Raw genomic sequence first — 27,025 nt, 5'->3', positions numbered from 1 at the left:
CTTAATGGAAATCTGATGGCAAAAAAATGCCATCAGATCGAATTTCAACAGATTTCAAACTGAAATCTATTGGAATTCTATCCTGGTAAAAAATGTTCTAAAAACGCATCAGATAGATCATCAGATGCATTTCTTATCTGTCTGCTGCCAATCTGACGAGTGTATGGGCACCTTATGAAGTTCTATCTCCTATGCTGCTTGCTGTGATGAGTCAAGTTATCACACTTCCTGTGATATGGTGCTGAACAAAGGTGTAGTGTTGTTGCCAATGGCAACCAACGTATAGGCTGGAAAAAAATGGTGAGCTGAGATAAACTGACAGTGAGGTAAGCATGTAATATTCTTTTTTTTTTTTAGGTACATCCATGTGTTTATTTAAAATTTTTATTGGGGTTGGGTTCCCATTAGGAGTGTGGCACAATCTGCTTGGATATTGTTTTGGGTTGTGGGAGGAAACTCATCCAGTCCAGTTAAAGTGGACCTGAACGCTTGCACAGGACAAAAGGAAAACATAGAGAAATGTACCCTGTATGTATTTAGAGAGTTTAGCCAGTCTAATTCCCCCTCATTGGTGCCTAGTCGCTCAATCCCTCCCCTGTGTCACATGACCGCCATGGCAGAGATGGCAGATAAACTCATTTGAAAGCACAGGCTGTAAACAATATGTCTGCTTCCTTGAATCAGGAATTAGAAACAGTGCAGATTTATTTCTGGATTTGTATCAGCTGTAACAAATACATGTTTTTTTCTTTAAGGCTGCTTACACACTAAGACGTTACAGGCGCACGTTAGTGCAGCCTGTAACGCTCCCCCAATGCACAGCAATGTAACACAAGTGGGCTGTTCACACTGCCCATGTTGCGTTACATGTAACGCTGCACGTTCTTCCGAAAGTGCAGCATGCTACGGCGTTACAGCGGCTTAAGCCGCGTTAGACTGTTTGCACATGCTCAGTCATGTTGGGGAGGAACGGAGAGCGGCCAGGCACATGGCTAATTAATATTCACTGCACGTTGTGACGTGCAGTGTTTACTTCCTGGTGCGGCCGCTCTGTGCGGCGATTGGCCAGCGGGACCACGTGATGCCGCATGCGTCCAAGAGTAGGCATCACGGATGCCAGAGTGAGCTGCACAACGCGGCTCACTGACGTCCACATCGAAGAGCACCAGGCCTTGCGTTAGGTGCACGTTATGCGACCTTAACGTAACACCTAACGCATCGTCTTGGTGTGCAAGTAGCCTAAAGGTTATTATGCTGTTGTGTATCTTTTAAAGCAGAGAGGACGCTCTTAGTTCAGGTCCGCTTTAAACTGACATAAGATTGGATTTAATATATTTAAATATTGTGGGCAGATTAATTTGCAGTTTCCGTTCAGGATGCGTTTCAGTTCACTTTTTGTTATCAAATTTGCAGAAATGTATGCTAGGTGTTGAAGTATTTTTGAATTAAATGTTAAAAATGTGTTTCCATTTCAATATGCACCTAGAGTTGCCAACACTGACCGCTCAAATGGCTCCCTTGCAACAATTCCCTAAAAACAAAAACATTAAGCTTCTCAACAAAAACTGAAATTTCACTGGAATGGCTCTTGCTGTGTCCTTAAGTCATGTTTGGACTTGGGAGTATCAATGAGATGTTAATTCTGAGCTGATGAAGATCTATGCAACTCCAAGCTGCTTAACATTACGTACATTTGGAATTATTAGCACCTCATAAGTAGGCATGGAATTTCACTACGATGTGGGCTCGCCAGTGGTGAAATTCCAGGCCTGGCATGACCTCTGACCTGAGGTCAGCTGGCCAATAGGGATGGAGTGTGCTACACCTGCCACATTTGTGAATGTGCGTTTGTCGGTTAGCGAACACCAGTTGCCAGCTCACTACAGGTCATGCTGGGCATTATGGGATGAAAGATAGAACCCATGCTGGGGGGAATTCCCTACCCATTGACCATCCCTCGCTGGGATTCACTTCAGCACTCTTCTACAATGTCTCTCATAACTGAATAGAGATGGTCAAGCTGGGATTATAACCTCATTAATCATGTTTATAATTACTGACTTATTTTGTAGCTTGACTTTGTGTTCTATTATATTATTACTCTGATAAAGGAGTGGAGTCGCAAAATATTCTGGAAGTGTTTAATAATGGAGCTGGTCAATCAATTGCCAATCCCACCTTTTTTTTTTTTAATGCACATTTAATGTAAAAATTATGCAGAGTGGATTTGGGCTATTTGGATGCACTTCCTACCAGTTTTTATTGTGTGCAAATTTGCATTATATTTTCATGCAAGGTAAAACCACAGACCATCTCCGGGCTGGTGCAGACCAAAAACCGCTGGCGGATCCGCAAACGCTAGCGATTTTTGAAGAGGTTTTTCAGAACGATTCTAGGTATGTTGAGGCCTTGTTCACATTGCGTTCAGCTCGCATGTCTGTCTGCGGTGAGCTTTTTTTCTGCGGTTTCCGGTGATTTTCTGCACGTTTGCTCTTTTTTGTGGGCGTTTTTGTAAGCGCTTTTGCAGAGCGCTTCCGTCTTTTGATCCGGAAACGATCGATACAATGTGTTGGGGTTTTTTTTGTTTGTTTTTTTTAAACGCCCACACAATCGCTTGCCATAGCGATTTTGTGAACTTATGTTTTTTTCTATACCTTCCATTGAGGAAAATCACCTCAAAAATGGCTCAAGCACCACTTTTCAAAGCGGATTGCAAACGCACCGTTCTATGAACTCTCTCATAGAGAGTCCTTGCACAAGCGCTTTCAGGGCGATTTTGAAAATCGACCGTGCTTAAAATTTAACAAAAACAAAACAAAAAACCGCCTATAATGTGAACAAGGCCTTAGAGAGATTTTCTAAACATGTATTTTTTGGAGTGTTTTTGTGTAGCATTTTTATATTTTGTTACAGTACAGCTGCACAGCTACTGTAACAAAAACACTTGGAAAACCGCTCTGATCTAGCGGTTTTCAGAGTGGTTTTCCACTTTCCTATACTTTACATTGAGGCAGAAACGCCTCAGAAATCTCAAAAATGCTGCAGGACCCGAGTTTGCGTTTTGGGGAAAAATGAGCCGCTCTGGTGTGCACCAGCCTATTGACTAACATTAGCCAAGCGGGTTTCCCCTGGAAAGTGTTTTAAAAAACGCTCAGAACCGCTCTTGGTGTGCAGCAGCCCTCAGTTATCCACTCTTCTACAATGCCTGTCATAAGTGAATAGAGTCCCATCTAGAGATGGTCCCAATAAGAGGCTAACAATTCCAAGTTGATGCAAAATGTATGCTAATTCAGCTTGGAAATGGACCAAATACTTCAGCTATTGTACTACATTGTTGAATGTGTATTTTATTACAGTACACTGATAGCCAACCACTATTGCAGCTTACTAATAGCCAGTCCAGTACAGCAGCTGCAGTGTGGTCCATATCAATGCTGCAAAAAAATGAGCATACATTTTATATCGACTTTGAATTACTAGCATCTGATTGACCATTCCCTATTCATAAGCATGGGTGTCCACACTGGTCCAGATATTTGTTCATCAACCAGCACTCTCAATCACCAGAGACTGTTTTGTTCTTTTTAGGGTGCATTCACACTATATCCGTTATGTTGCAGAATAATTCTGCATGTCAACTCAAAGCCCATACAATTCTATGAGCAAGTTCACATACCAGCTACGGTGTACCAGATTGCATTATTCTCACTTGTTGCATGCAGGCACTCCATTGCAGTTTACACACATTATAATGCATGTTTATGCAATGTCTACAGTGTGAATCCAGCCATAAACCATTGGCAGCAAAGCCATGCAATCCCTTCTAATCCCAGCTACTGCTGATTTTACCTAAGAATATTATGTACATAGTATATTAGTTTCAGTGGTCGTTAACTTTAAAGGGATACTGTAGGGGGGTCGGGGGAAAATGAGTTGAACTTACCCGTGGCTACTAATGGCCCCCGCAGACATCCTGTACCCACGCAGCCACTCACCGATGCTCCGGCCCCGCCCCCGGGTCACTTTAAAGTCTGAAAACAACTGTGCCTGCATTGCCGTGTCCTCGCTACCGCTGATGTCACCAGGAGTGTACTGCGCAGGCACAGACCACACTGGGCCTGTGTAGTACGCTCCTGGTGACATCAGCGGGAGCGAGGACACAGCAACGCAGGCGCAGTGGTTTTTAGACTTTAAAGTCTGAAATTCCAGAAGTGAGCCAGAGGCGGGGCTGGAGCATCGGTGAGTGGCTGCGCGGGCACAGGATGTGAGCGGGGGACCATTAGAAGCCCCGGGTAAGTTCAACTCATTTTCCCCCGACCCCCCTACAGTACCCCTTTAAAGAACAGTGGGTTTATGTAAAAGTAAAATAAATCCTGTAAATATACTGTATAATAAAAATCTTTGAATAGATAAACTTTGAATGAAACGTTGTTTACCACTTGTAACTCCAAGCTCCACTCAAGTGAATGCAACTAGAGATCGACCCTTATGGTAGGCAATCAAAGCACTTATCGGCACTGCAAAAATGAATGACACATCATAATGGTTGTTATCTTAAAGGGGCAATATGATTATTTTTATTTATTTTTTTTTTTGGGGGGGGGGGGGGTTATTTTTTTTTTATAGAACAAATGAACAAAAATGTTGTCATCTATTAGCACATCATCACTGTTCTACAAAAATGTCTTAGTCCACTCCCCACAAATCTAATCGGATAACACATATATATATATATATATATATATATATATATATATATATATATATATATATATATATATATATGTATTGTGTATACATTTTTTTTTTCCCAGGAACTGCATTATCTTGCCTACACAGTTGCTAGGCAAGAGTATTGTTATTATTTAGTATTTATATAGCTCTGACATTTTACGCAGCGCTGTACAGAGAATGTAGTGTTGTCACTAACTGTTCCTCAGAGGAGCTCACAATCTAATCCCTACCATAGTCCTATGTATGTGTTGTGTAGTGTATGTATCGCATACACAGGTTCTAGGCAGAGCACTTATCCATACATGCATGTTCTTACCTTGTGCTGCTGGCAGACAGTATACTGTCATAAATGTCTGCCTATGGCTCTAAAATGCTTTACAAATGGCAATGTTGGCTAATATACCATGACTGGGAATGATCAAGGAGATGCAATTTCTCTTTGCATTCAAATTTAATGTAAAATTGAACCAATCAGAATAACTGTCTGTCAATTTTTATTGGTCCAAGTTCCAGCTGCTTAACATTTACATGAAATCTGAATGCAAGGAGAAATCAGTTGCATCTTCTGCCGTATAAGACGCACTTTTCCTCCCAAAACAATGGGGAGAAAAAGTCCATGCGTCTTATACAGCAAAGACAAGAAATCCCCGACTTCCGAACGCCCGCCGATACGGTGGGGATTCCTTGCCTATGTGCCCACTCTGTCCTGCGCATCCATCCATCCATTCTCCTGCCCCCGCTATCTTCCCGTGTCCCCGTCTCTCTCCCCCATATCCCCGCGACCTCAACATGTTTTTAATAATGTCCCCTTGTGTTTCTGAGTGCACACCAAAACCGCTAGCAGATCCTCAAAACGCTAGCGTTTTTTGAAGCTGATTTTCAGAGTGATTCTAAGCATGTTTAGAGAGGTTTTCTAAACATGCCTAGCGTTTTCTGGAGCGTTTTTGTGTAGCGGACTGTGTGCCTCACAAAACTCACTTGTGTGCCTGCATTAATTAGAGAAGGGAAAGCTTAGTTAGGCTTGTTATCTTGCTCCTTGCTGATTCTTATTGCTAAAAAAAAGCACCCCTCAACAGCTCTTTTGAGAGCTAATCTTGTTCTTGTGATCTTTTTTTTTTTTTTTTGTGGCCCACTTGCATTATATACAGCCCTGTCAGTCAGTTGCAGCTGGCCTTTGGCCCCTTGGTGGTATAATTACTATTGTGCCAGGTGCACTTTATAATACCCATCACTGCATATACCTACCTGTTGTTCACTGCACATTGTATTAGTCAAGTCAGTGCATACCTTTCACTTGAATGGATGGCAGAAAAAGAGGGCGTATATCCCAAAAACATCACCAAACACTGTATATCTATTAAAATATCATAATTTTATTAGTTATATCTTACAAAAATGAAAAAGAATTTTAAAAAGCCTAGTGCAGTGGGCCACATCACTCCGTCGCTCACACACAACTCCAATCTCACTCCAGACTCTCACATCTCCCCCTATATGTATAATTGTGCTCACAATCACTGGTACCAGTAATCTAGACACCATTGTTCCAGCGTGTCCATTAATAAGGGGTTAACTGAGATTGTTGCACAGCAAAAGAATATACGTGATCACTCCTCCCACTTAGAATCAATTCTCTTCAGTGTAAAAGCAGACCACCCACTGGTAGTTCAGTTAGTTCCAACAAAGTCTGCTTATTCGTTCAGAATCCGGCAGGTGAAAGAAACATGGGATCAGGCCAAAATGTGCACCACAGCAGTAAATACAGGTAGTGTTCATAGCAAGATGGCACACCAGGTTAGCAATAGCACAGATGCATAAGAAGTGCCTCAAAGTCATCCAACAGGACCAGATGACACTTGTATGTAGTTGAGGATCACAACTGCATGCTTCGCATAACATCAGCCATAGCAAGTCAGTAGAAGCACAGATGCATGTAAAGAGCCTCAGAGTCATCCAGGAAAGCAAGCCGACACTGTATGTGATTGAGGATAACAGCTGCATAATTCACATAACATCAACCAGTCTATGACATACAGTACCAAATCAGTGGTGTCCAGCTTCCAGAGGTCCTGCGTGTGCTTCCATATAGTACAATATCCTGACCAAGTCCACTTCTCACCATGCCGCAATCCGTGTGGCAGGAGGCTGATCACGGCTGGGGTGAGTGAAGATGGTATAAATGATCCGGCTGGGAGAGGGTGGTGAGGAGCAGCGGGGAAGTGTCAACCACACACCAGGCAAACCACGCTGGCCCACGACATGTTTCACCGGGCACTTTCGGTTTCCTCAGGTGGGCGTGGTACAAAGCATACAACATCCTACAACTTCCTCACTCACTATGTAGAAATGCCCAACCAATCACAGCGCGCGGGACCCGCCCGCCCCCAGCAGGCCCCCACAAGGAGGGACAGAGCAGAGACCAAGCATCGTCGCTCCAATCCAGGGCGGAGGAAGGCGGGTACAGCAACCCATGCAACCAGGAGGACGCAACAGCGCAAAACTACGCATTTTCGCCCAGGCGTCCACAGAGACGGCGCCCCCAGACCGCCCCCCTCAGCAGCGCCCGACCAGGAGAGAGGTCAGAAAGACTTTATCCAGGAGACGTCAAAGCAAAGGGGGAGGGAGGGAGACCTGCCGCACCCGAGGACAGCCAGCACGCACAATGCCCATCAATAATGATGCCGCTACACGCAACAAACAACATGTAAGTATCAAATAGGAAAGGTTCAAAGTATAATACCCGCATAAATGTCGATCTCCATTATAATGAGAAATAGAGGAAAAATGAATGGTGACAATGAAAAAAGATCATATGGCGTCACCAATATGCAACCACAAGCAGCTGAATCGCCAGTTGTGATCATCCAAAATTCAATCAAAATTAATTATAGCGGGATCTCGGGTGGTGGAACGCCGCATCAAGAACTCCCAGGGTGTGGACCCACAAGTGGGGAGCAACCGCACCCCCCCCTCCTCCCTCTCCCCCACACCACAGGGCACACAATTATTTATAGGGATAGAAAAGGACTATAGCTAATAGATTCATTAAGACCTGGTGGATCTGTTGCCCGTAGCTCAAAAATCCACCTCTGTTCCTTCTGTAACAAGGGGCGGTCAAAATTACCGCCTCTGATAGTTTTATGGATGCGGTCTAAACCAATGAAACGCAATCGATCATAACTGCATCCCTGTTTCGCTCTGAAATGTCTTGCTACCGGAGTGGGAACGCCAGAGAAACTCTTAATCACAATACTGTTAATGTGTTGGGACATACATGTCCTACTCCTAAATTCATTTTTAGTTTTGCCCACGTAGAAAGCCCCACATGGGCATATTAAAAGATATACCACCAGAATGGTGGCACAATTGACGAAATGATTGAGTTCCCAGGCCCTCCCTCCCGGCAGCAAGACCGTTTTCCCCACCTTGACATACCGACACATTGCACAGCCTCCACAGCTGTACGTGCCCTTCACGCAGCAGTGTTTACGAGAACCATCCTGTCCCTGAAAGTGACTCCTAACCAATCGGTCACGAATAGATGGTGCCCGACGGTAGGCTATCTGTGGCAAGCTTGAAACCACCCCATTTAGTTTAGGGTCATTAGTGAGGATGTGCCAATGGCGTCTGAGGATCTTCTCAACGCGATCTTTTTGTGCGCAAAATTGTGTACAAAAACGCGTAAATGGAGAATCACTCCCTCGAGAGCCTCCACCACTCAAAAGTGTACCGCGATCAGTGATTTGTGCTCTATGGAACGCCCGTCTCAATGATTTGTCTGAATAACCTCGTCCATGGAACCTCCTCCTGAGATCATTGGCTTCATCCTGAAAATCCATTTCTCTTGAGCAATTGCGTTTTACTCTCAAATATTGCTCTGTAGGGATCCCTCGAACAGTATGTCTAGGGTGGAAGCTGTCTGCACGTAATAACGAATTCGTTGACGTTTCTTTACGATACAGGGTAGTATAAATATACCCTGTTCATCAAGATTTATCTTCACATCTAAAAATGGCAATGTTTGCGCATGCCACTGTAAAGTGTAATGTAAATTGCGATCATTTTCGTTCAACAATCCAACGAATTCGTCAAGTGCGGCCGAACTCCCAGACCATAAGACAAAGATGTCGTCTATGTACCTGTGCCACGCCACAACGCGGCACAGGTACACAGAGAGACCCTCATCTGAGAAAACTTTACGTTCACGTGGTCCCCATCGCCGCACCCTGCACCTGGAGGTACTGGGAACCCTCAAACACAAAAATGTTGTTATGTAACAAAAACTCCAATAGGGAGAGGAGGAGGATGTTGTGCGGCACATTCTGCATGCCTAACTCACTCAAGAATACCCCTACAGCTTCAATGCCTAAGTCATGTGGAATAGTAGAATATAGAGCCTCCACATCGAGACCCACAAGCAAAGTACCTGCTGGTACCTGTATGCCCTCCAGCATACCCAGCAGATGAGAAGTGTCTCTTGTATATGACGGAAGAGATTTAACATGAGGCTGCAGATGCCGATCTGTGTAAACACTTATTTTTTCCGTAAGCGACCCTCTACCTGAGACAATAGGACGTCCAGGTGGCCGGTTAACTCGTTTATGCACTTTCGGGAGGGCGTAAATCGTGGGAGTGATTGGGTCTGCAACCTTCATGTAATCCCCAATGTCAGCATCAATCACATCTCGTTCAATTGCCTTATCAATGATTGAAAATAATTCACTTTTGCAGCGTGTGGCCCTCGATGCAGAGACTCTGGCATAACACCTTCGATCACTCAAGATGTCCATACACATTTCCCGATAAGAGGAAGTGGTTATCACAACCACATTACCCCCCTTATCAGAAGGTTTTATTATCCATTTCTGCTGTTCACTTAGCTCATCCAGAGCTTGTGTTTCCTCAATACTCAAATTATTCTGCCGCACAACATCCCCCTCCAGGGCCAAAAGGTCCTTCTCCACTACTGAAATAAATGTTCTTAAATTAGGATAAAGTGAAAATGGGGGAAACTTCTTGGAGCGATTAAAAAGACCAACATCCTCCAAACGAGGAAAAAATCCTAAGGGAGGAGGGAGAGAAAGGGGAATCGAATCTGGGTCCGCCTCCTCTGTCCAACCCCCTGAGGACTCACTACCCAAATCAAACAGATCTTGCAATGCCACCAGATCAGTGTCTGACCACCCACGGCCGCTGGCCCGTGGGGCCTGACCAACGCGTGAGGAGTGAGATGAGAATGTTTGAAATAAAATTCTTCTCCTAAATTAATGCAAATCAACTATGGTTTTAAACACATCAATATTTGAAGTAGGGCAGTAACCCAACCCTTTACTTAATACTTGTATTGCATGAGTAGGGAGTTCTTCCCCCGTTAAATTAATCACTTGCCTCTGTGAGGAATACTCATTGGTTTGGATCACACCTGCTCTCACTAATTCCCCGTCCCAGTCAAAAGTTAGGGCGTGGTGCTTTATTCCAAAAAAGAAGAAGAGGAAGAGGCCAAGGACAATGAGGACCCAGATGCTAGGGATACGCCAGAGCCTCCCGCCGCACCCGCTGCTGCCGGTGCCGACCGAGGCCCACCACGACCTCCTCCCCCTGCACCCCAACATCCCTGGGCCCTCTTCGCTGCTTTAATCTGTTCCTTGGATAGGGCTTTATCCACTTTGGATCTAGTATCGTACTCTTTGCCGCTTCCCTTGATTGAAATCGAACCAGTGGAAGCGACAGAGCTAGCCTCACTCACTGAGGAATCTGATTTGTCAGGATCGGTTGGTTTTAGGGGATGGGGGGATGGAGGTGCTTGTCCTCCTTTTGGTTTCCCCCCTCGTGGTATATTTCTCTTATTACCCCACCTATAAGCTGCTCCTATTTTGTATGCTGTGCGATCGCGCAACAGTTTCTGATCTCTTTGTACAAAAATGTCTTTGTTAAATTTTTTTATATGGTCTTCTAACTCACTAATACGTTATTTATATAAGGGATCCTCGCCAAACTCTCTCAGAGACGCTGTGACCTTCTCAATCTCCTCCTCCATGGTAGCCAGATAGCCCCCGTCCAGCTCGCTCATAAGCGTCAGACAGACCTTAGCACATGTTTCAAAATTCGCCTCCCACCTTTTCTTAAAATCTTCCGAAACATTACGTCTATGGGGAAAGACTTGAAAACGCAACCATAATGGTGCGAATTGGTCATTCAAATACATTTTATTATACCTCAAATTCCAATGTAATCTTGATTTCTTTTCGTACAACTTGGATAGTTTCCTAAAGCCCCCATTGATAAGTTGGTGAGCATCCCTGCTGGTGCGGGTCTGAGAACAGTCCCTCTCCACCTGCGAGACCAGGGCATCCCAATGCAACATTCCACACACCCAAGATCAAAAAAGAGAACCTCTCAAAATGTATTTCCGTCCCGTTACTGGACTTCCGTCCACATATGCCCCGAACAATGGGGTATTATCCCCCAGCAGACGAAACAGAGCAACCTGCTATAAGGTATGTAATCTGGGATATCGACCTCCAGAAATATCAATTACAATAAATTTTAGAGGAGCGAAAAAGAGGGCGTATATCCCAAAAACATCACCAAACACTGTATATCTATTAAAATATCATAATTTTATTAGTTATATCTTACAAAAATGAAAAAGAATTTTAAAAAGCCTAGTGCAGTGGGCCACATCACTCCGTCGCTCACACACAACTCCAATCTCACTTCAGACTCTCACATCTCCCCCTATATGTATAATTGTGCTCACAATCACTGGTACCAGTAATCTGGACACTATTGTTCCAGCGTGTCCATTAATAAGGGGTTATAATAGTTCCACTGAGATTGTTGCACAGAAAAAGAATATACGTGATCACTCCTCCCACTTAGAATCAATTCTCTTCAGTGTGAAAGCAGACCACCCACTGGTAGTTCAGTTAGTTCCAACAAAGTCTGCTTATTCGTTCAGAATCCGGCAGGTGAAAGGAACATGGGATCAGGCCAAAATGTGCACCACAGCAGTAAATACAGGTAGTGTTCATAGCAAGATTATTACTCTAAAGGTTTTTGAAAAAAAGTACTGTAAATACAGTAATTTTAGACATCAACAGCAGTCACAAGATTTGTTTTAGTGCTACCGGTCCTCTCCTCTTTCACATACTGAGTTGTGCTGCTTTTGGGCTTTGGAATGGGTGTGTTCACACTACTCTTCAGCACTGGAGGAAGTGAGGGGTGTAGTATGGGCACTGGAAAAGGCTCGGCTTCCCACCAGATTTACAGGAAGTAATGTCACAAGTATGCCACATGATGAAAACTAAAGCGGCAACACTAGTGACATAATTATACCTCCCTGAAAGTGAGTGTATTTGGATGTTTTCTAATGTATTGAATGTATAACGTTACATTATTAAAATATGAGAACAGAAATGGAAGTGAAGAAAGACAAAAATTACTTAAAGTAACGTCTTTTCCAGGAGTCTAGAGGACTCGCCTCCCTCCATTCCACACTGGACAGGATGCTAGATAAAAACAATTTGCATAATTGATTAGACAGGCATGGTATATTAGGCAGCATTCACCTACCCTCGTTAGTAATAAAAAAAAAAAAAAGACCCCACACAGAATGATGCTTCAACAAATAAATTTAATAATGAAAAAAAAAAAAACATCTGGGTGGGTAGCAAGAGTGCTGTCCTCGAAAAGACGTTACCGTAAGTAATTTTTGTCTTTCCAGGACGTCTCAGGACAGCAACCCTGAGAAGATAAACAAGACATAATTAGTTTTGAGCCAAAAAGAAGATTACCTTCCCAGGGTATACCGCCTAACTTTGATTTTGATGAGGTATCTCCCTGCCAAGTCTTTACCCAGATGCCTGGTCTGGCAGAGTTAACCAAAGCAGTGGTTCTGGCGGTAAGAAGAACTGAATCGTCTTCTGCATCTGCTAAATAGTTTGTCGCATGTAATATTTTCAGAAAAGAGACATAGTTTTGAGCCAAAAAGAAGATTACCTTCCCAGGGTATACCGCCTAACTTTGATTTTGATGAGGTATCTCCCTGCCAAGTCTTTACCCAGATGCCTGGTCTGGCAGAGTTAACCAAAGCAGTGGTTCTGGCGGTAAGAAGAACTGAATCGTCTTCTGCATCTGCTAAATAGTTTGTCGCATGTAATATTTTCAGAAAAGAGTTGAGAATTTCTTCTCTCGGAGGCCCAGGTGCAATCTGTGATTGTAATTCTGTTAACCATACTTTCAGAGATCTGGAAACTGCTGCGGAAGCAACAGATGGCTTAACCTCCTTAGCTGTAATCCAGAGTCAGGCACTGGACGGAAATCTGCAGCTCAAAGCTGTAACCCCGAGCTGGATCTATGGGAGATGAGTAATGTGCAAGGCTGCCGCAGATCTAGATGACTGATACTGATATATGCTAGTAGCTCGCCTGCATAGGTGAACTGCTCACCGGGAATAGCTATGGGCAGCCTGGCCCTGTACTACTTCCGGGTCGCAATGTCCTGCAGGAGAACGAATGCCCTGGCCTGAAAGCGTTCATTAGTACGCATGCCCTGGCCCGGCGGTGCGCGTCCTTGATTGCACACCTGTTGTTGGGCACGCGTTGCACATGAGCGTGACGTCACGAAGCGAGCCTGGCCACAGGCGCGCAATCAAGGACACGCACTGCTGAGTCAGGGCATGCGTACTAATGAATGCATCCGGGCCAGGGCATGCATACTACTGCATGGCATTGCGACCCGGAAGTAGTGCAGGGCCAGGCTGCCCATAGATGTTCGCAGGCAAGCAGTTCGCCAGTGCGCCACCATTTCTAATGACTGACAGACCAGGATATCACATTAAATACTTTGCCAGAAGGTTTCCACCCATAATAAATATACATATCTAAAGAATTTACCAAAGAAATACAGACTAGCTCTTAATGCAGCTAGACCGCTGCTGGAACGTACGCCAAGCCACCCAGGGACTTCTGGCTTACTGTTTCCTGTTCTGGTCACGTGAGGCGCCTATCATGTGACCTGTGCGTGGCTGACCAGAGGAAACCGTTCCAGCGTGATGATAGCGAGACGAGGAAGGCAGATGCGGGCAGCAAGCATCCATGCTGGCTCATCTGGCCAGCACAGACACGGGGAAACCTGACAGCCGCAGCTCCTGAAGCTTCCACGTGGTTAGCCAGCCCTCCCACTCAACCAGCATCCTGCTGGACAGGAAATCAACTGACGAGGGTAGGTGAATGCTACCTATTATATCATGCCTGTCTAATCAATTATGCAAATTGTTTTAATCTAGCATCCTGTCCAGTGTGGAGTGGAGGGAGTTGTTGTCCTGAGACATCCTGGAAAATGAGGATAGCGAGGGGCTTTAACTGCACACTGTTGGCAGGACTAATGCTGCCGCTTGGGTCAATATGTTCTTGTTGTTCAGACTGGAGTGGAAAGCCATTGATATAGCTTTCTGGAAAAATGGCAGCCTGCTCTGGAACTGAGGATATGGTTAATGCTTGTGAGGCAGTGGCGTAGCTAAGGAGCTGTGGGCCCTGATGCAAGTTTTACAATGGGCTCTTACCATGCAAAACCTGCCAATGGCAACTACAGTGTCAGATGTGCAAGAGGGGGATGTGAGGTAATTGTTATTTTGAGTTGGAAAGAGTTGGACCGATCAAGACATTTCTCACAAATGCCTCTTTATATGCTTCATGTCTCTAGGATAGACATGGATTGTGGTCCCCAGTCTGGAAAGAATTACACCGATAGTGCAAGATGACAGTTGTAATCTGAAGTTTCAGGTTGATTAGTGACTATGGCATTTGGCTAAGAGAACACTTTCTCAGGATATATCTCAAATTGGTTTCACTATACTAAGGTCTTGATTTGGTAATTACAGGCTATACTAAAAATTATCCTGGCACGAGACCTGAAAAATGAAATACAGTATATTCAATAAATGTGTATTATATTGTCCAGATATAAAAACGAAGCAATACAAATTACTGTATATTAATAAAATGTTTTCGATGTGGTTCTTAGAAACGAATTAAAAGCCTGATCGAGAAAATGTTTAAACTATAAGATTCACAAGAAGATTCAAGAAGAAAAATGTGTTTATTTGTAAACCACACGTTGGCCTCTTTCCTCTCCAATCAACCCAGCAAGCGTGAGGAATTTGTTGTAATGAAAGTTTAAACTGCTCTTCAGTCAGTAGGCATAATGGTTAGGCAATGTTAGGTCAGTCTATAGATTGTGACTGATCCATCCCATAGGCGAAGAGCCGGATAGAGAGGTTCAGTAAACCTGCAGCGGAAAGTATGCAAGTTCCTCATTCCACCTGTGACATCAAAGAAAGACAGGACTCCGGACTCGTAGTCCAGGAAAACACCAATTTTTTCTGGGGCGTTGTCATGGCGAATAGCTTTCCTTTCTCCTTTGTGGAAGGCCCAGTACTCATAATCATATCTTTTAATACACCACGACCCACTGTTCCATCCAATACGACTGAACTCTGAGTCTCCTTTCCTCTTGATTGATGGGTAAGTCATGCCAATCCACCATCCTTGGCCTGCTTGGTGGACATCTACTTCCCAGTAGTGAGTTCCAGAGAAGTAGGAGTCTCTGCTCAGTACCTGCAGGAGTTTATCAAACCTTTGAGGCTGGCTGGAGTTAAATTTCCCTAACCAGGCACAGTGTACTGTAAGATGGTCTTCAGAGAGCCTCAGTTTAGGATGCATTGTATCAGGATCTAATGTTGGAGATCTGGCATCTAGAGAAAAAATAAACTGTTATATTCAAGGTACAGTTTCAATATTAATTTAAAACATTAAATTCCTACATAGCTCATCCATAGAAAAAAAATACATTTTAATTATTGGTCTGTTATCCCATATTTCTTGATGTAATGAAAGAACACCTGAACTGAGAGGAGATGTATTTATTCCCTTCTTAGCAATGCAGATTGCTTGGCTGCTCTGCTGATCCTCTGCCTCTCAGGGCCCGTTTCCACTTGTGCGGTGCGAATCGCTGCAGTAAAAATTCGCATGCGGATGCGAATTTCGCATGCGGGTCTATGCGAATTTTCATGCGAATTCGCATGGATGACGATGTATTCGAATTTAACCATGGCAGTGCTGGTGTGTTTTTTCATTATTTCTATGAAAATTCGCATACCCAAACCGCATGCGAATTTCCTATTAAATACATTGTATGCGATTCGCATAGCGGTATGCAGCATGCGAATTCTGATGGCTCTGCCATGCGAATTTTTTCTACACAGAAAACCACAAAGGAATCCTGACAAGTGGAAACAGTCCCATTCACTTGTATTGCTATGCGAATTTGCATGCAAAAAACGCATGCAAATGCGCGATAGTGGAAATGGGCCCTAATACTCGTAGCCATAGCCCCTAAAAAAGCATGCAGATCACGTTTCTGATTGAAGTTTAACTATAGTAAATGGATGTTTGTTTCAGGTGGGTGATTTTGACACCACTGCAGCCAAACAGAGCAGCAGGATGTCAGGCAACTGGAATTGTTTAAAAGACCACTCCAGCAAAAAAATAAGTAGCTAAAATCTGACAGAACCGACAGGTTTTGGACTAGTCCATCACCTCTTGGGGGATTTTTAGGGTTTTCTTTGTTTTCAAAGGCATTTCCTGAACAGCAGTTTAAAGTGATTCCGAGGTGAACTTTTACACATTGCATAATTGTGTTCCTTTCCTATTGTTTATAGGGCATTCCTCAAGCTAAATACTTTTTTGTTTTTGTTTTAATACTCTAATTCCCTATAAACTAAAAAAAACACGCCCACAGATTTTTAGAGAGCCTTGGCAGTAGCAAGGGCTCATGGGAGCTCAGTCTGGGCAGGAGGAGGGGGAGGTGTTACTAGCCATTAATTTCAGAGGCAGAGGGGAGGAGGAGGGGGATTAGGCTGATGGCTCAAGATACAGATAAGCCTGCCTCTGTGTAATGTAACATGGCTGCTGACATTGTATCACAGGAATAATCAATCATTTTCTATTAAAGCTGTTTGCAGCTAGATTTGCTGTGTAAACTATCTAAACTTTAGATAAAATATATAGACAAGTTACTTGTTATAGTTAGTTTTTAATCTCGGATCCGCTTTAACTGCCAAAATAGGAACACACCAGCCCTCCTCCATAATCACTTGCACACTATTAAGCAGTTAGACTTAGCAACTGGTATTGAGGAAATGCTTTTGGAAACAAAGAAAATCGGAATCGCAAAACAGATTTGCAGTGTGCAGGGAGCCTAAGCCTGGTACACACAATGCAATTTTTACTTTAGGTCCTATTTCCGATGTGGAAAACGGTCAGATCAAGCAAAATAATATATAGCCTACTGGTTGACAGAGACGGATCCCAGGCTCAGAATCATGAAGCAGGTCATTTTGGCGCCCCGTGCTCATCGCCGAGCACTGTCATAGCACTAGTGTTATGCTGCACTCCCCATGCAAGAGTAATTCGAGGATCCGGCGATCGGCAGACCACAAATTACATCTCCCTCTGAGTTGCTTCAACTCAAATGGGGTAATAATATTTAACGCCGTCGGAGTGGCAGCAGTCAGCTCACCGGCGGCAGGATAATATGTACACCAGAATCAATCTCTCCATCAGAAGCAGATTGGACATGCTGGAAAATATTGATGAAAATACTGGCTATAATTAGAAATGGCCCGATCCTCCGATTTTCGGTTCGCGAACTTCCGCCAAAAGTTCGGTTCGCGCGAACTTCCACGAACAGCAATAGACTTCAATGGTGAGGCGAACTTCGAAAAATAGAAACACTTATGCTGGTCACAAAAGTGATGGAAAAGATGTTTCAAGCGGTCTAACACCTGGAGGGGGGCATGGCGGAGTGGGATAGACACCAAAAGTCCGGGGGGAAAATCTGGATTTGACGCAAAGCAGAGTTTTAAGGGCAGAAATCACATTGAATGCTAAATTGCAGGCCTAAAGTGCTTTAAAACATCTTGCATGTGTATACATCAATCAGGGAGAGTAATTAGAGTTCTGCTTCACACTGACACACCAAACTCACTGTGTAACACACCGCAAACAGCTGTTTGCGTAGTGACGGCCGTGCTGGACTGGTGCGCCCCATGGCGAGATTGCTTTTCCTCACTCAGTGATGTCAGGTAATGTCTGACTGCCTTATCAACTTTCAATGGTTCTTTCTCTACCATTGTTCAAGCTTACATCTATTTTTTTAAATACTTGTTCTGCTTGCTGTTCAGTACCTGCAATGAGAATCTTTTACAGAGGGCAAGTCTGCCATTGTAAGTGACCACTGGTAATGGCCGGGGAATCCTGGTTCGATTCCGGTCCGGAGTGGGAGCCTAAGAAACGGCTACCACCACCACACCTCCAAGGAAGGCAGCAGGCACACTGTGGGCAAAGGAGCAGGAATGGCTACCACACATCCAAGGAAGGCAGCAGGCATGGCATGCACGTCCCGAGGTAGTGACCAAAAGGAGGACTTTCGAGGCCCTGCTGTAGATGACACTGACAGACTGTACTACCTGTAACAAAAATCTGTTATGGAGGGCAAGTCTGCCATCCATTCAAGTGAAAGGTATGCACTGACTGTCAGGTATAATACAATGTGCAGTCACACAGGTGCAGTTAACAGGTATGCATGGAGTGTTATATCACACTGCGTGCACTCATGTAGGTATGTGGGTGCGCTGAACACAACAGGTAGGTATATGCAGTGATGAGGTGGGTGCACTGAACACAACAGGTAGGTATATGCAGTGATTACAATATGCACCTGTCACACACAGACAGGTAGCGGACAGGCACAGTGACACTGCGTGCGCTCAACTCACGTAGGTAGTTGGGTGCACTGTGAACAACAGGTAGGTAGGTATATGCAGTAATGGGTATTGCAATGTGCACCTGTCACACATAGACAGGTAGCGGACAGGCACATTGACACTGTGTGCGCTCAGCTCACGTAGGTAGGTGGGTGCACTGTGAACAACAGGTAGGTAGGTATATGCAGTAATGGGTATTACAATGTGCACATGTCACACACAGACAGGTAGCGGACAGGCACAGTGACACTGCGTGTGCTCAGCTCACGTAGGTGGGTGCACTGTGAACAACAGGTAGGTAGGTATATGCAGTAATGGGTATTACAATGTGCACCTGTCACACACAGACAGGTAGCGGACAGGCACAGTGACACTGCGTGCACTCACGTACGTGGGTGGGTGCACAGTGAACAACAGGTAGGTATATGCAGTGAAGGGTAATGTGCACCTGTCACACACACAGGTAATCACTGAATGTGCTGGGCCTGGCTGGCAGTGGCACACACAGTAGGAATTACCAAGGCTGTCTATGCAACACAAGTGTCTGTCTGTGGGACACACACAAAAAAAAAATTGGATCACAAGAACAAGATTAGCTCTCAGAAGAGCTGTTGAGGGGTGCTATTTTAGCAATAAGAATCAGCAAGGAGCAAGCTAAGAAGCATACAAGAGCCTAACTAAGCTTTCCCTATGAGAGAGTTTGCAGCAGCTGTCCCTTCTCTATTTACTGCAGGCACACGAGTGAGTAAAATGGCCGGTGCTGCCTGCCTTTTATAAGGGGGGGGGGGGGAATGGCTCCAGGAGGGAGTGTAGCCTGATTAGCTACAATGTGCCTGCTGACTAATGTAGAGGGTCAAAGTTGACCCTAATGGTGCATTATGGGGGCGAACCGAACTTCCGGAATAGTTTGCGGTTCTCCGCGATCGCGAACCCCCGGAAGTTTGCTGGGAACCGTGCGCCGGCAAACCGTTCGGGCCATCTCTAGCTATAATTACATGTGAATATCCTTTCAATTCATTTTCAAAATCCAATCAGAAAAATTATCGGAATTTAAAACTAATTGCATACATGTCTATGCTAGCTTTCTTCTATATCCGATCAATCACAGATCATAATATTGATCTGTTCACTTGCTCGAATAGGGTCTGAAGTGGAAATTGCATGGTGTGTACTAGGTTTTATTCCGCTGTTGGAGCAGACTCTGAACAAATCTGTTCATATCTATTCATACATTTTGAGGGACTACACAAAAAAATGGTCTCTATTTCATCTTAGGTAGCTGAAATAACACATGTATGAAAAGAAACAATAATGGAGGCACTGGTGTTGCGGGTTTAACCCATGAAAGGCATCATTGTAAATAAATAAAGCTATTTTTGATCCGCTTCTTGAACGTATTTGGAGGAGGTAAGTTAGCAACCCTCCTCTCCTCCATTAAATGTGTTTAAATATTTTATTTTAGTTGGCCTCTCCTACTTCAAGTATTAGTTAACCGCCTTGTTGGTAGCCTTTGGAGTGCAACGATCTGGTGCAATCAAGTGTGGATGGGCTTGTTATCCACATCTATCTTGTGGTTGGTTGTCACACAGACCAACATTTTCAGTATCCAATTTACACATTACTGCATGCCCCTTGTATATTCATTTACTACGTTGAAACTGACAATATGGGTGCAAGCGGCGCTGGGGAAATACGGGGGCGTGTCATAGGCGCCTATGAAAATACTGGCTACAGCTGGAAATTTGGACTTTGGGGTGCCCTGAAAAATAGTGGCATCAGAATTCTGCTACAATGTAGCGGAGCTCTCCAGGAAATGCGGCAGGCATACTAGGAACAATCTTTCCCCTCACAGGTCAAGATAATTAGCATGTTAGAGAAATGCTGCCATAGAGAGGGTGATTTAGTAATCCAAGGGATTACACTTTGTGATCCCTCGGTTCAGTGCTGCTACTATTATTTAAACTGGGATGGTACAAAAAATTAAATTTCTGCTCTAAAATATTAAACACCATAATTTTAATGCATATTTATACCTCACTGATGCTAACTAATATTATTGCAGGCTGCAGAAGAAATTATCAGATTGACTTGTTATTATTAATGAGCAAATAAAGGAGAGAACGTTATTTGCTTCCCCAAACCCTATTGGATAAGGCAGAAAGGTATATGGTTAGACTTCCTAGCTAGGTCAGAGGCTTCAATGCACGCCTCCTGTACTACTGTTCTTACCTCATCTCAAATGAATACCATGCTTCTGTTCACCTCTGACATACATTCGTGGCCCCATGGTGACATCACTGTGGGGATTCTGCTCCAGTGCTGCGGCCAGTTACATGTCACATGGTGAGGAGGCAGGAATCTAAGAGAGGTTTTGCTTTGCAGAGCCCTCTTTGTTATCAATATATATGAAAATGTGGAAAACATTACTGTTGAGTCATTCCATAATCTATGTGCAGACCTTGGTACAGACCCTGTCCTGCTATTCTCTTCAGTCTGTGCTGAATTCTTTGTACGGAAGAGCACAGTTGGTTTTGATGAACAGCTTGTACATTGCTAATGGAAAGTGCAGCAGGTGGCTTAATGGTGTGAGAAATTCAATAGCAGTTGGCTAAAAAAACATAAGCAGAAAATATTCCACTGCCACCTATAGATAATCCTCTGAGCAGAGAGCGGTACAGTAGATAGAAACACGCACTGGGCGTAATTTACGATTTGGACATTCAATTGATTTTGTGTAATCCATTTGTAATTTCGCGTCATTTCATGCCGATATTAGAGGTTAATAGCAAAGCGACCCATATATGCTATTGTCATCAAAATTGCTACATACGTAAAGAAGAATACAAGTAGTCCCCGGTTAATGGACGAGATGGGGACTGTAGATTCGTTCTTAACCTGAATCTGTTCTTAATTCGGAACAGTTTGCCATCTCTGTCCCCTGTGCCTCCAGTGTCCTCCTCTGTGTCACCTCTGCCCTCTGTACCTGCTTATTCAAGTTTAAAAGCCATTTTTTTTTTAAATCGATTTACTCAAAAACTACAAGTCCAATTTGAAAAAAAAAATGTTTGACTTGTTTTCATGGAAACACAGAATCCATGCCGTTCGTATCAGCGGATCGTTCGTAAATAGGGTGTTCGTAAGTTGGGGACTACCTGTAGTGGGCAAAGAGACTAAGTAGTTTTTGAGAAAAATGAAAAAGAAAAATGTTTTTTAAATTGTCAGCTTTCTGAGTTTAACTTCTTGCCGACCGGCTAACGCCGGCAGCTCCAGGACCGCCTAACGCCAATTGGCGTCAAGTCCTGGGGCTCTGTTTTGCAGATCGTATCTCCTGCTCAGGGGGCGGAGCTCCGCCCCGCCTTCAGTCTCTGAGCGGTGATTGCCACTCGGGAGACTGTAAAGACGGCGAAACCGCCATCTATTTAAATGTACCGCGCTGCGATCAGCAGCAGCGCTGTACTGGGGACAGCCGTGTGACAGTCGATCGCTGTGATTGTTTGGCAGGGGGTGGACGGGAGGGACAGGGAAAAAAAGACACAAAAATACACACTTTTAATAAATATAAATAGAGATTAATATTTGTAAAAAAAAAATGGGAAAGGGGGGGGTTGTGGAAATCACTCGTGTGCTGTGTTGTGCGGTCCTGCAGCTTGGCCTTAAAGCTGCAGTGGCCAGTTATGCAAAACACAGCCTGGTCTTTAGGGGGGTTTACCACTGTGGTCCTCAAGTGGTTAAAAACCATTTCATTTGTCGGAGGCTGCTGTAGTTATTATTTGATGGTCATAGAGACTGCATTTGCTACTTTGGGGTTATCGTTGCAGCACTTGGCATTTTGGCGGCTCGTGATTATTAAATGGTATGCTAATACTGTAGCATCAGCAGCTTCTGCAGATTTTGCACACAATCTAATCCTACCATAGTCATAGTCTAATGACTTACGATATTATTATGTATTTACTTAGCACTGGCATCTTCTGCAGCACAGTACATAGTCACTCATGTCATGGAATGACATCCATGATGCAAATCTCCCATTTCACCACATCATTGTGGGAACACTGCTTTTTCTAGCACGTCCTGATGAAGCTCCGGTAGGCGGGGCGAAACGCGTAGACGTCATTCTACGCAATACGTTAGTGGGAGCCGTGGTTTTGACCGATACAGGCCGCAGCCATTACCGCATGTAAGAGCCCTGGTTGGGCGTCAGCTTGGAGCCATCACGAGCCGTTTCTACCTTACGCAGTTTGCGGTATCAAGCACCATCACCGGATCAGATAAGTGTACCTGCCAATGATTGCCATATGAGTGCCTCCATTTGCCCACACGTGGCATTGACTATACTGCGCCACACTTCAGGTGGTTTGATGTGACTGTGATTTCATCAGCAGTTCTCTGGAAAACAGTTTGGCCTAGTCACTATGAATGTGCTACATAGCCACCAATGGTCGACATTAATGGCTGCAGATTAACATATATCTGGTTGGCAGTCCCACATACGTGTGTATTCATGTGGAATGTGATGGATGTTTAATACAGACTTCACTACATATTGTATCGAATGGGATCATTACACGGAATATGTTCTGTTCCGGACAGCTTTATTCTGCTACAATTCTAAGCATCTGCAAATTGCTTACGGAAATCATATTGGATCAAGAACTTTGCTCTGTACGCAATGACATTACGGCCTGCTGGCATTACAATAGAGGCAGTCTTGTCCTATTAATCCTATTGTGACAGGGCTTGGCTCTGTGGACATATATCTAATGCCATTTTTGGAAAATTGCCTTTTGCTGTTGCAGATCTATGAACCTTTTATGGCTTCAATTGGAACACTTCCTGTACAATTATCCATGCGGTTCTGGCCTTATGTACAACAAGTGGTTTAGGGCTGTTGTTATCGGTCCCCGGTCTCCCTATATTCTATAAATAGCATATTTTGATCATATTGGTCACACCTTTCCATACTCTGGGAGTGGTTATAACCATATCTATAAGTAATTTCCTGGTTTCCTCACAGTGACTGGTTAAGGGTGTTCCCAACAAATTGGACTGAACACAGGGGTACTCTAATCTCTATGGTTGTGATACTGGTAGCCCCATATATTGACCATATTGGTTGCGCCATCTTTTTGCCCTCTGTGAGTGGTTATGACCATAATCTGACATACTATTGGGTCTCCTCACGGGAGCATGATATTGGCGTTGCCAAGGTTTAAAACACCGGTTGCCTTAGTCTTTATAGGCACGTTTAACCGTATGGTCTATTGATCTACCTCAGATTGGGTTTATGCAATCCAGTACCTATTTTTGGTTCTCTCTGATCAGTTGAGTGTGATTAGTCTCTGATAGTTAGATGTGACCTGATCTACAATTTGAGAATATTGCTATTCAATAGGGACTTTCTCCTACTGTCCTTGATAGTTGCAGCACATAGTATTGTATTTAACAATACACAATGTATATGACAGGCTAATTCCTGACATGTCTTGACTCTATATGTGTGTGCCTTTTTAAATATCTATAATAAAGTGCAGTTTTTGAGCAGCATATACTGGTTTTTGTTCTCTGTTTGGTTTTTCATATTTTTGTTACCAGTGCTGGTACCTGCACATAAGGCTACACTTTACATTATTCAATTTCTATTTTTTCTAATAATGATGGATCCTGCAAGGGTTGTGCTGCCTGCAAGCAAGTAGAGCTTTATACAGTCTCCTAGACATCCACTGTTCTGCTAGACAACTACTATTTTTCACTCACCTATCCCTCATCTATCCTGTCACCCCCTCCCTCATCAATACTTATACCCTTCATACTACCTCTCCTGACCCCTGATCTACCCACTGCCCATCTATTCTTCCACATCCTTGTTAGCTCTCCTGACCCTCACCCACCCACTCTTCATGGATTCTTCCTACCCCTTACTGTTACCACTCTTGATCTACCTCTTCCCACCAACCCGCCTCATCTATTCTTCATCCCTCGTGTTTTATTCCTTTCCAGATCCTGAAAAGCTTGTAAGCCTTTTCAAGGCAATCATGTGTGGCATCAGAGCTGAGACACGGTCCTCCAGCATCCAAGGCAGAGATGCTAAAGTGCACCCTCCTACTTGTCACACCTTTATTACATGCTAAAGCTGATACTGAGAGTGAGAGAAGCTTCAAATCAAGACAAATAACATTTACAGTATAATGTGCTTTTCTCCTGGCTGACTCAAAATGCCAGCACTGCAGCCAGTAGGGCACACTCAGTAGGTAATAGCAGTGTTAGGGAGCCCAGCCCAAGACTCCTTACTAAATAGTAGTAGCAGTAGGGTATTGTACCGTGTTAGCCATCAGTAAAAGCAAGAAGTTTTAAATCAGGATGATACCATTTATTGGCTAACTAAAAATGAATAAAATAAGCAAGCTTTCGGCCTTGCAGCCTTCGTCTGGCTTACATCCTGTTAACTAACAGGATATAAGCCAGACGAAGGCTGCAAGGCCGAAAGCTTGCTTATTTTATTCATTTTTAGTTAGCCAATAAATGGTATCATCCTGATTTAAAACTTCTTGCTCTTACTAAATAGGTGCTGGCTTACGGAACAGGAAGGCAGAGCCCCTAATCATTGCACTATCCAGCCAAATCAGACCCTGCTTTCAGCTTCCTCGCTTGCTTGCTTACTCACTCAACCAGGCTCACTGAGAGTGATGCTCCCCATACACAGGGACAGGGTTACATACTAATACATTCACCAGCCCTTCTGACAGAGTGGCAAGGGATGAGCCAAAATAAATGCATCTGTCAGCCTCAGCTGCTTGTTCTGATGAGCACACTATCAGCAAGGGATATACTGTAAGCATGGTTGGACTGTGAGGGATGGTGCATGCTGTGTAATTGTTCCCAGTTGCAGCTGCACTCATTCAAATGCACCCCTCTCACTGCTGCACCCAAGGCTGGCACCTCTTTCGCCTCGGCCCTGCCCTGTGTAGTATGATTTCCTAAGCCAAAGGGCTAGTACATCAGTCTCCTGTCTTTTATTTTGTGTGTGACACGCCACAGGCCACTGATGCCCATAGCTGTGCACACTACTGCTATTGTGGCCACATTAACTTGCAGGCACAGTATCACTCTAGTGCTTTTTTTCCACTGTATTCCAATAGAACTATTGCATTTCTCTGTGTGCGACACTACACAGCCTACTGACACCGATAGCTGTGCACACTACAGCTATTGTGGCCACATTAAGTTGCATGCACAGCAACACTCCAGTGCATTATTTGTAGGAATGTACTGTTATTTCTGCCCTTTAGGGATTAAAACCTGACTCTGTGTCAACTCTGTAATTTTTGGTGGGACTTTTGGTATGGATCCCCCTCTGGCATGCCACAGTCCAGGTGTTAGAGCCCTTGAAACAACTTTTCCATCACTTTTGTGCCCAGATACAGTCCCTGTAGGTTTTAAAATTTGCCTGCCCATTGAAGTCTATGGCAATTCGCCGGGTTTGCATGTTCGCAAACATTTGATGTTTGTGACATCCCAAAATTTGATGTTTGTGACATCTCTAATAGGCATATGCCTATGATAAGGATTAGATTGTGAGCCCCTCCAAGGGATAGTTAAGTGATAAGGCACTCCTTTGTACAGCGCTGCGCAAGATCGCTTCGCTTTATATTTTTTTTTAAATGATAAAACAGCCTGCCAGTTCTAATTGCGGGCTGGCAGGCTGATTGCTGGGGCACTGTGTTTACAGTGACCGTAGCTCGAGCTCCCGTCTAATCCCGCTCCTCGCGAGATACAATATGGCGTCCTGGAAGAACAATGGTGCCACTCAATCGGTGTTAGGCAATCGTGGAGAGGTTAAAAGTGTATGCAGCTTGGAATAGCAGGAAATTTGTAGGAAGCGCATTTAATTGTCACAGTTCCAAACTGCATGCTATCTGCATGTAATAAAACAGAGCATGCACAGCACTCTTCCCCAGCTTCTGCGATCCAGTGTCTTTTCCCTGCACTGCAATTATTGGAGCATCGCGCTAGTCTATTTTAGGGGACCCAGCAGGAAACCTCATAGGCAAATTCGGTTAGGGCCTGAGCCCACTAACGCAGTTGTACGCAGTTGTGTGCAGTTGTGTCCGCTTTTACAGCATCTGTAACATTGATGTGTTGCTGAAAAGCGGAAACAACTGCGTTAGTGGGCTCAGGCCCTTACCATGATTGGTGGACCTCACTCTCTTCAACTGCTAGGATTTCAGTAGGTTGTAGTAAACTACGCCGACACTATTCAGCCAATCACAAGCCAAGCCAGCATGCTTTGTGCTGTAGTGGGTGCTGTGATTTAGAACTGCTCACTATGAGGTTTCCTGCTGAGTCCCCTAAAGTAGACTAGCACCCAATTATTTATCAAATGCCTAATGAAATACAGCATCTTCAAGAATTGTTAAGTTTTTCTGTAAATTAGTGCATGTGGGTAAATACTCAACAAAAATA

At 44.1% G+C, this 27,025-nt stretch overlaps 1 protein-coding gene across 1 annotated transcript in view; it reads right to left on the bottom strand.

The window, feature by feature from the left end:
• Positions 1–13,624: 13,624 nt before the first annotated feature.
• Positions 13,625–27,025, bottom strand: part of TRIM14 (tripartite motif containing 14) — a 65,050-nt gene continuing 51,649 nt past the window's right edge. The window contains exon 6 of the mRNA XM_068234245.1: positions 13,625–15,490. Coding sequence (XP_068090346.1) covers positions 14,955–15,490 — 536 coding nt within the window. The 3' untranslated portion in view covers positions 13,625–14,954. The remainder of the gene's footprint in view (positions 15,491–27,025) is intronic.

Source organism: Hyperolius riggenbachi, chromosome 1 (genome assembly GCF_040937935.1).
Source record: "Hyperolius riggenbachi isolate aHypRig1 chromosome 1, aHypRig1.pri, whole genome shotgun sequence".
Lineage (NCBI taxonomy): Eukaryota > Metazoa > Chordata > Amphibia > Anura > Hyperoliidae > Hyperolius > Hyperolius riggenbachi.
This window is presented reverse-complemented; position numbering and strand designations above follow the sequence as displayed.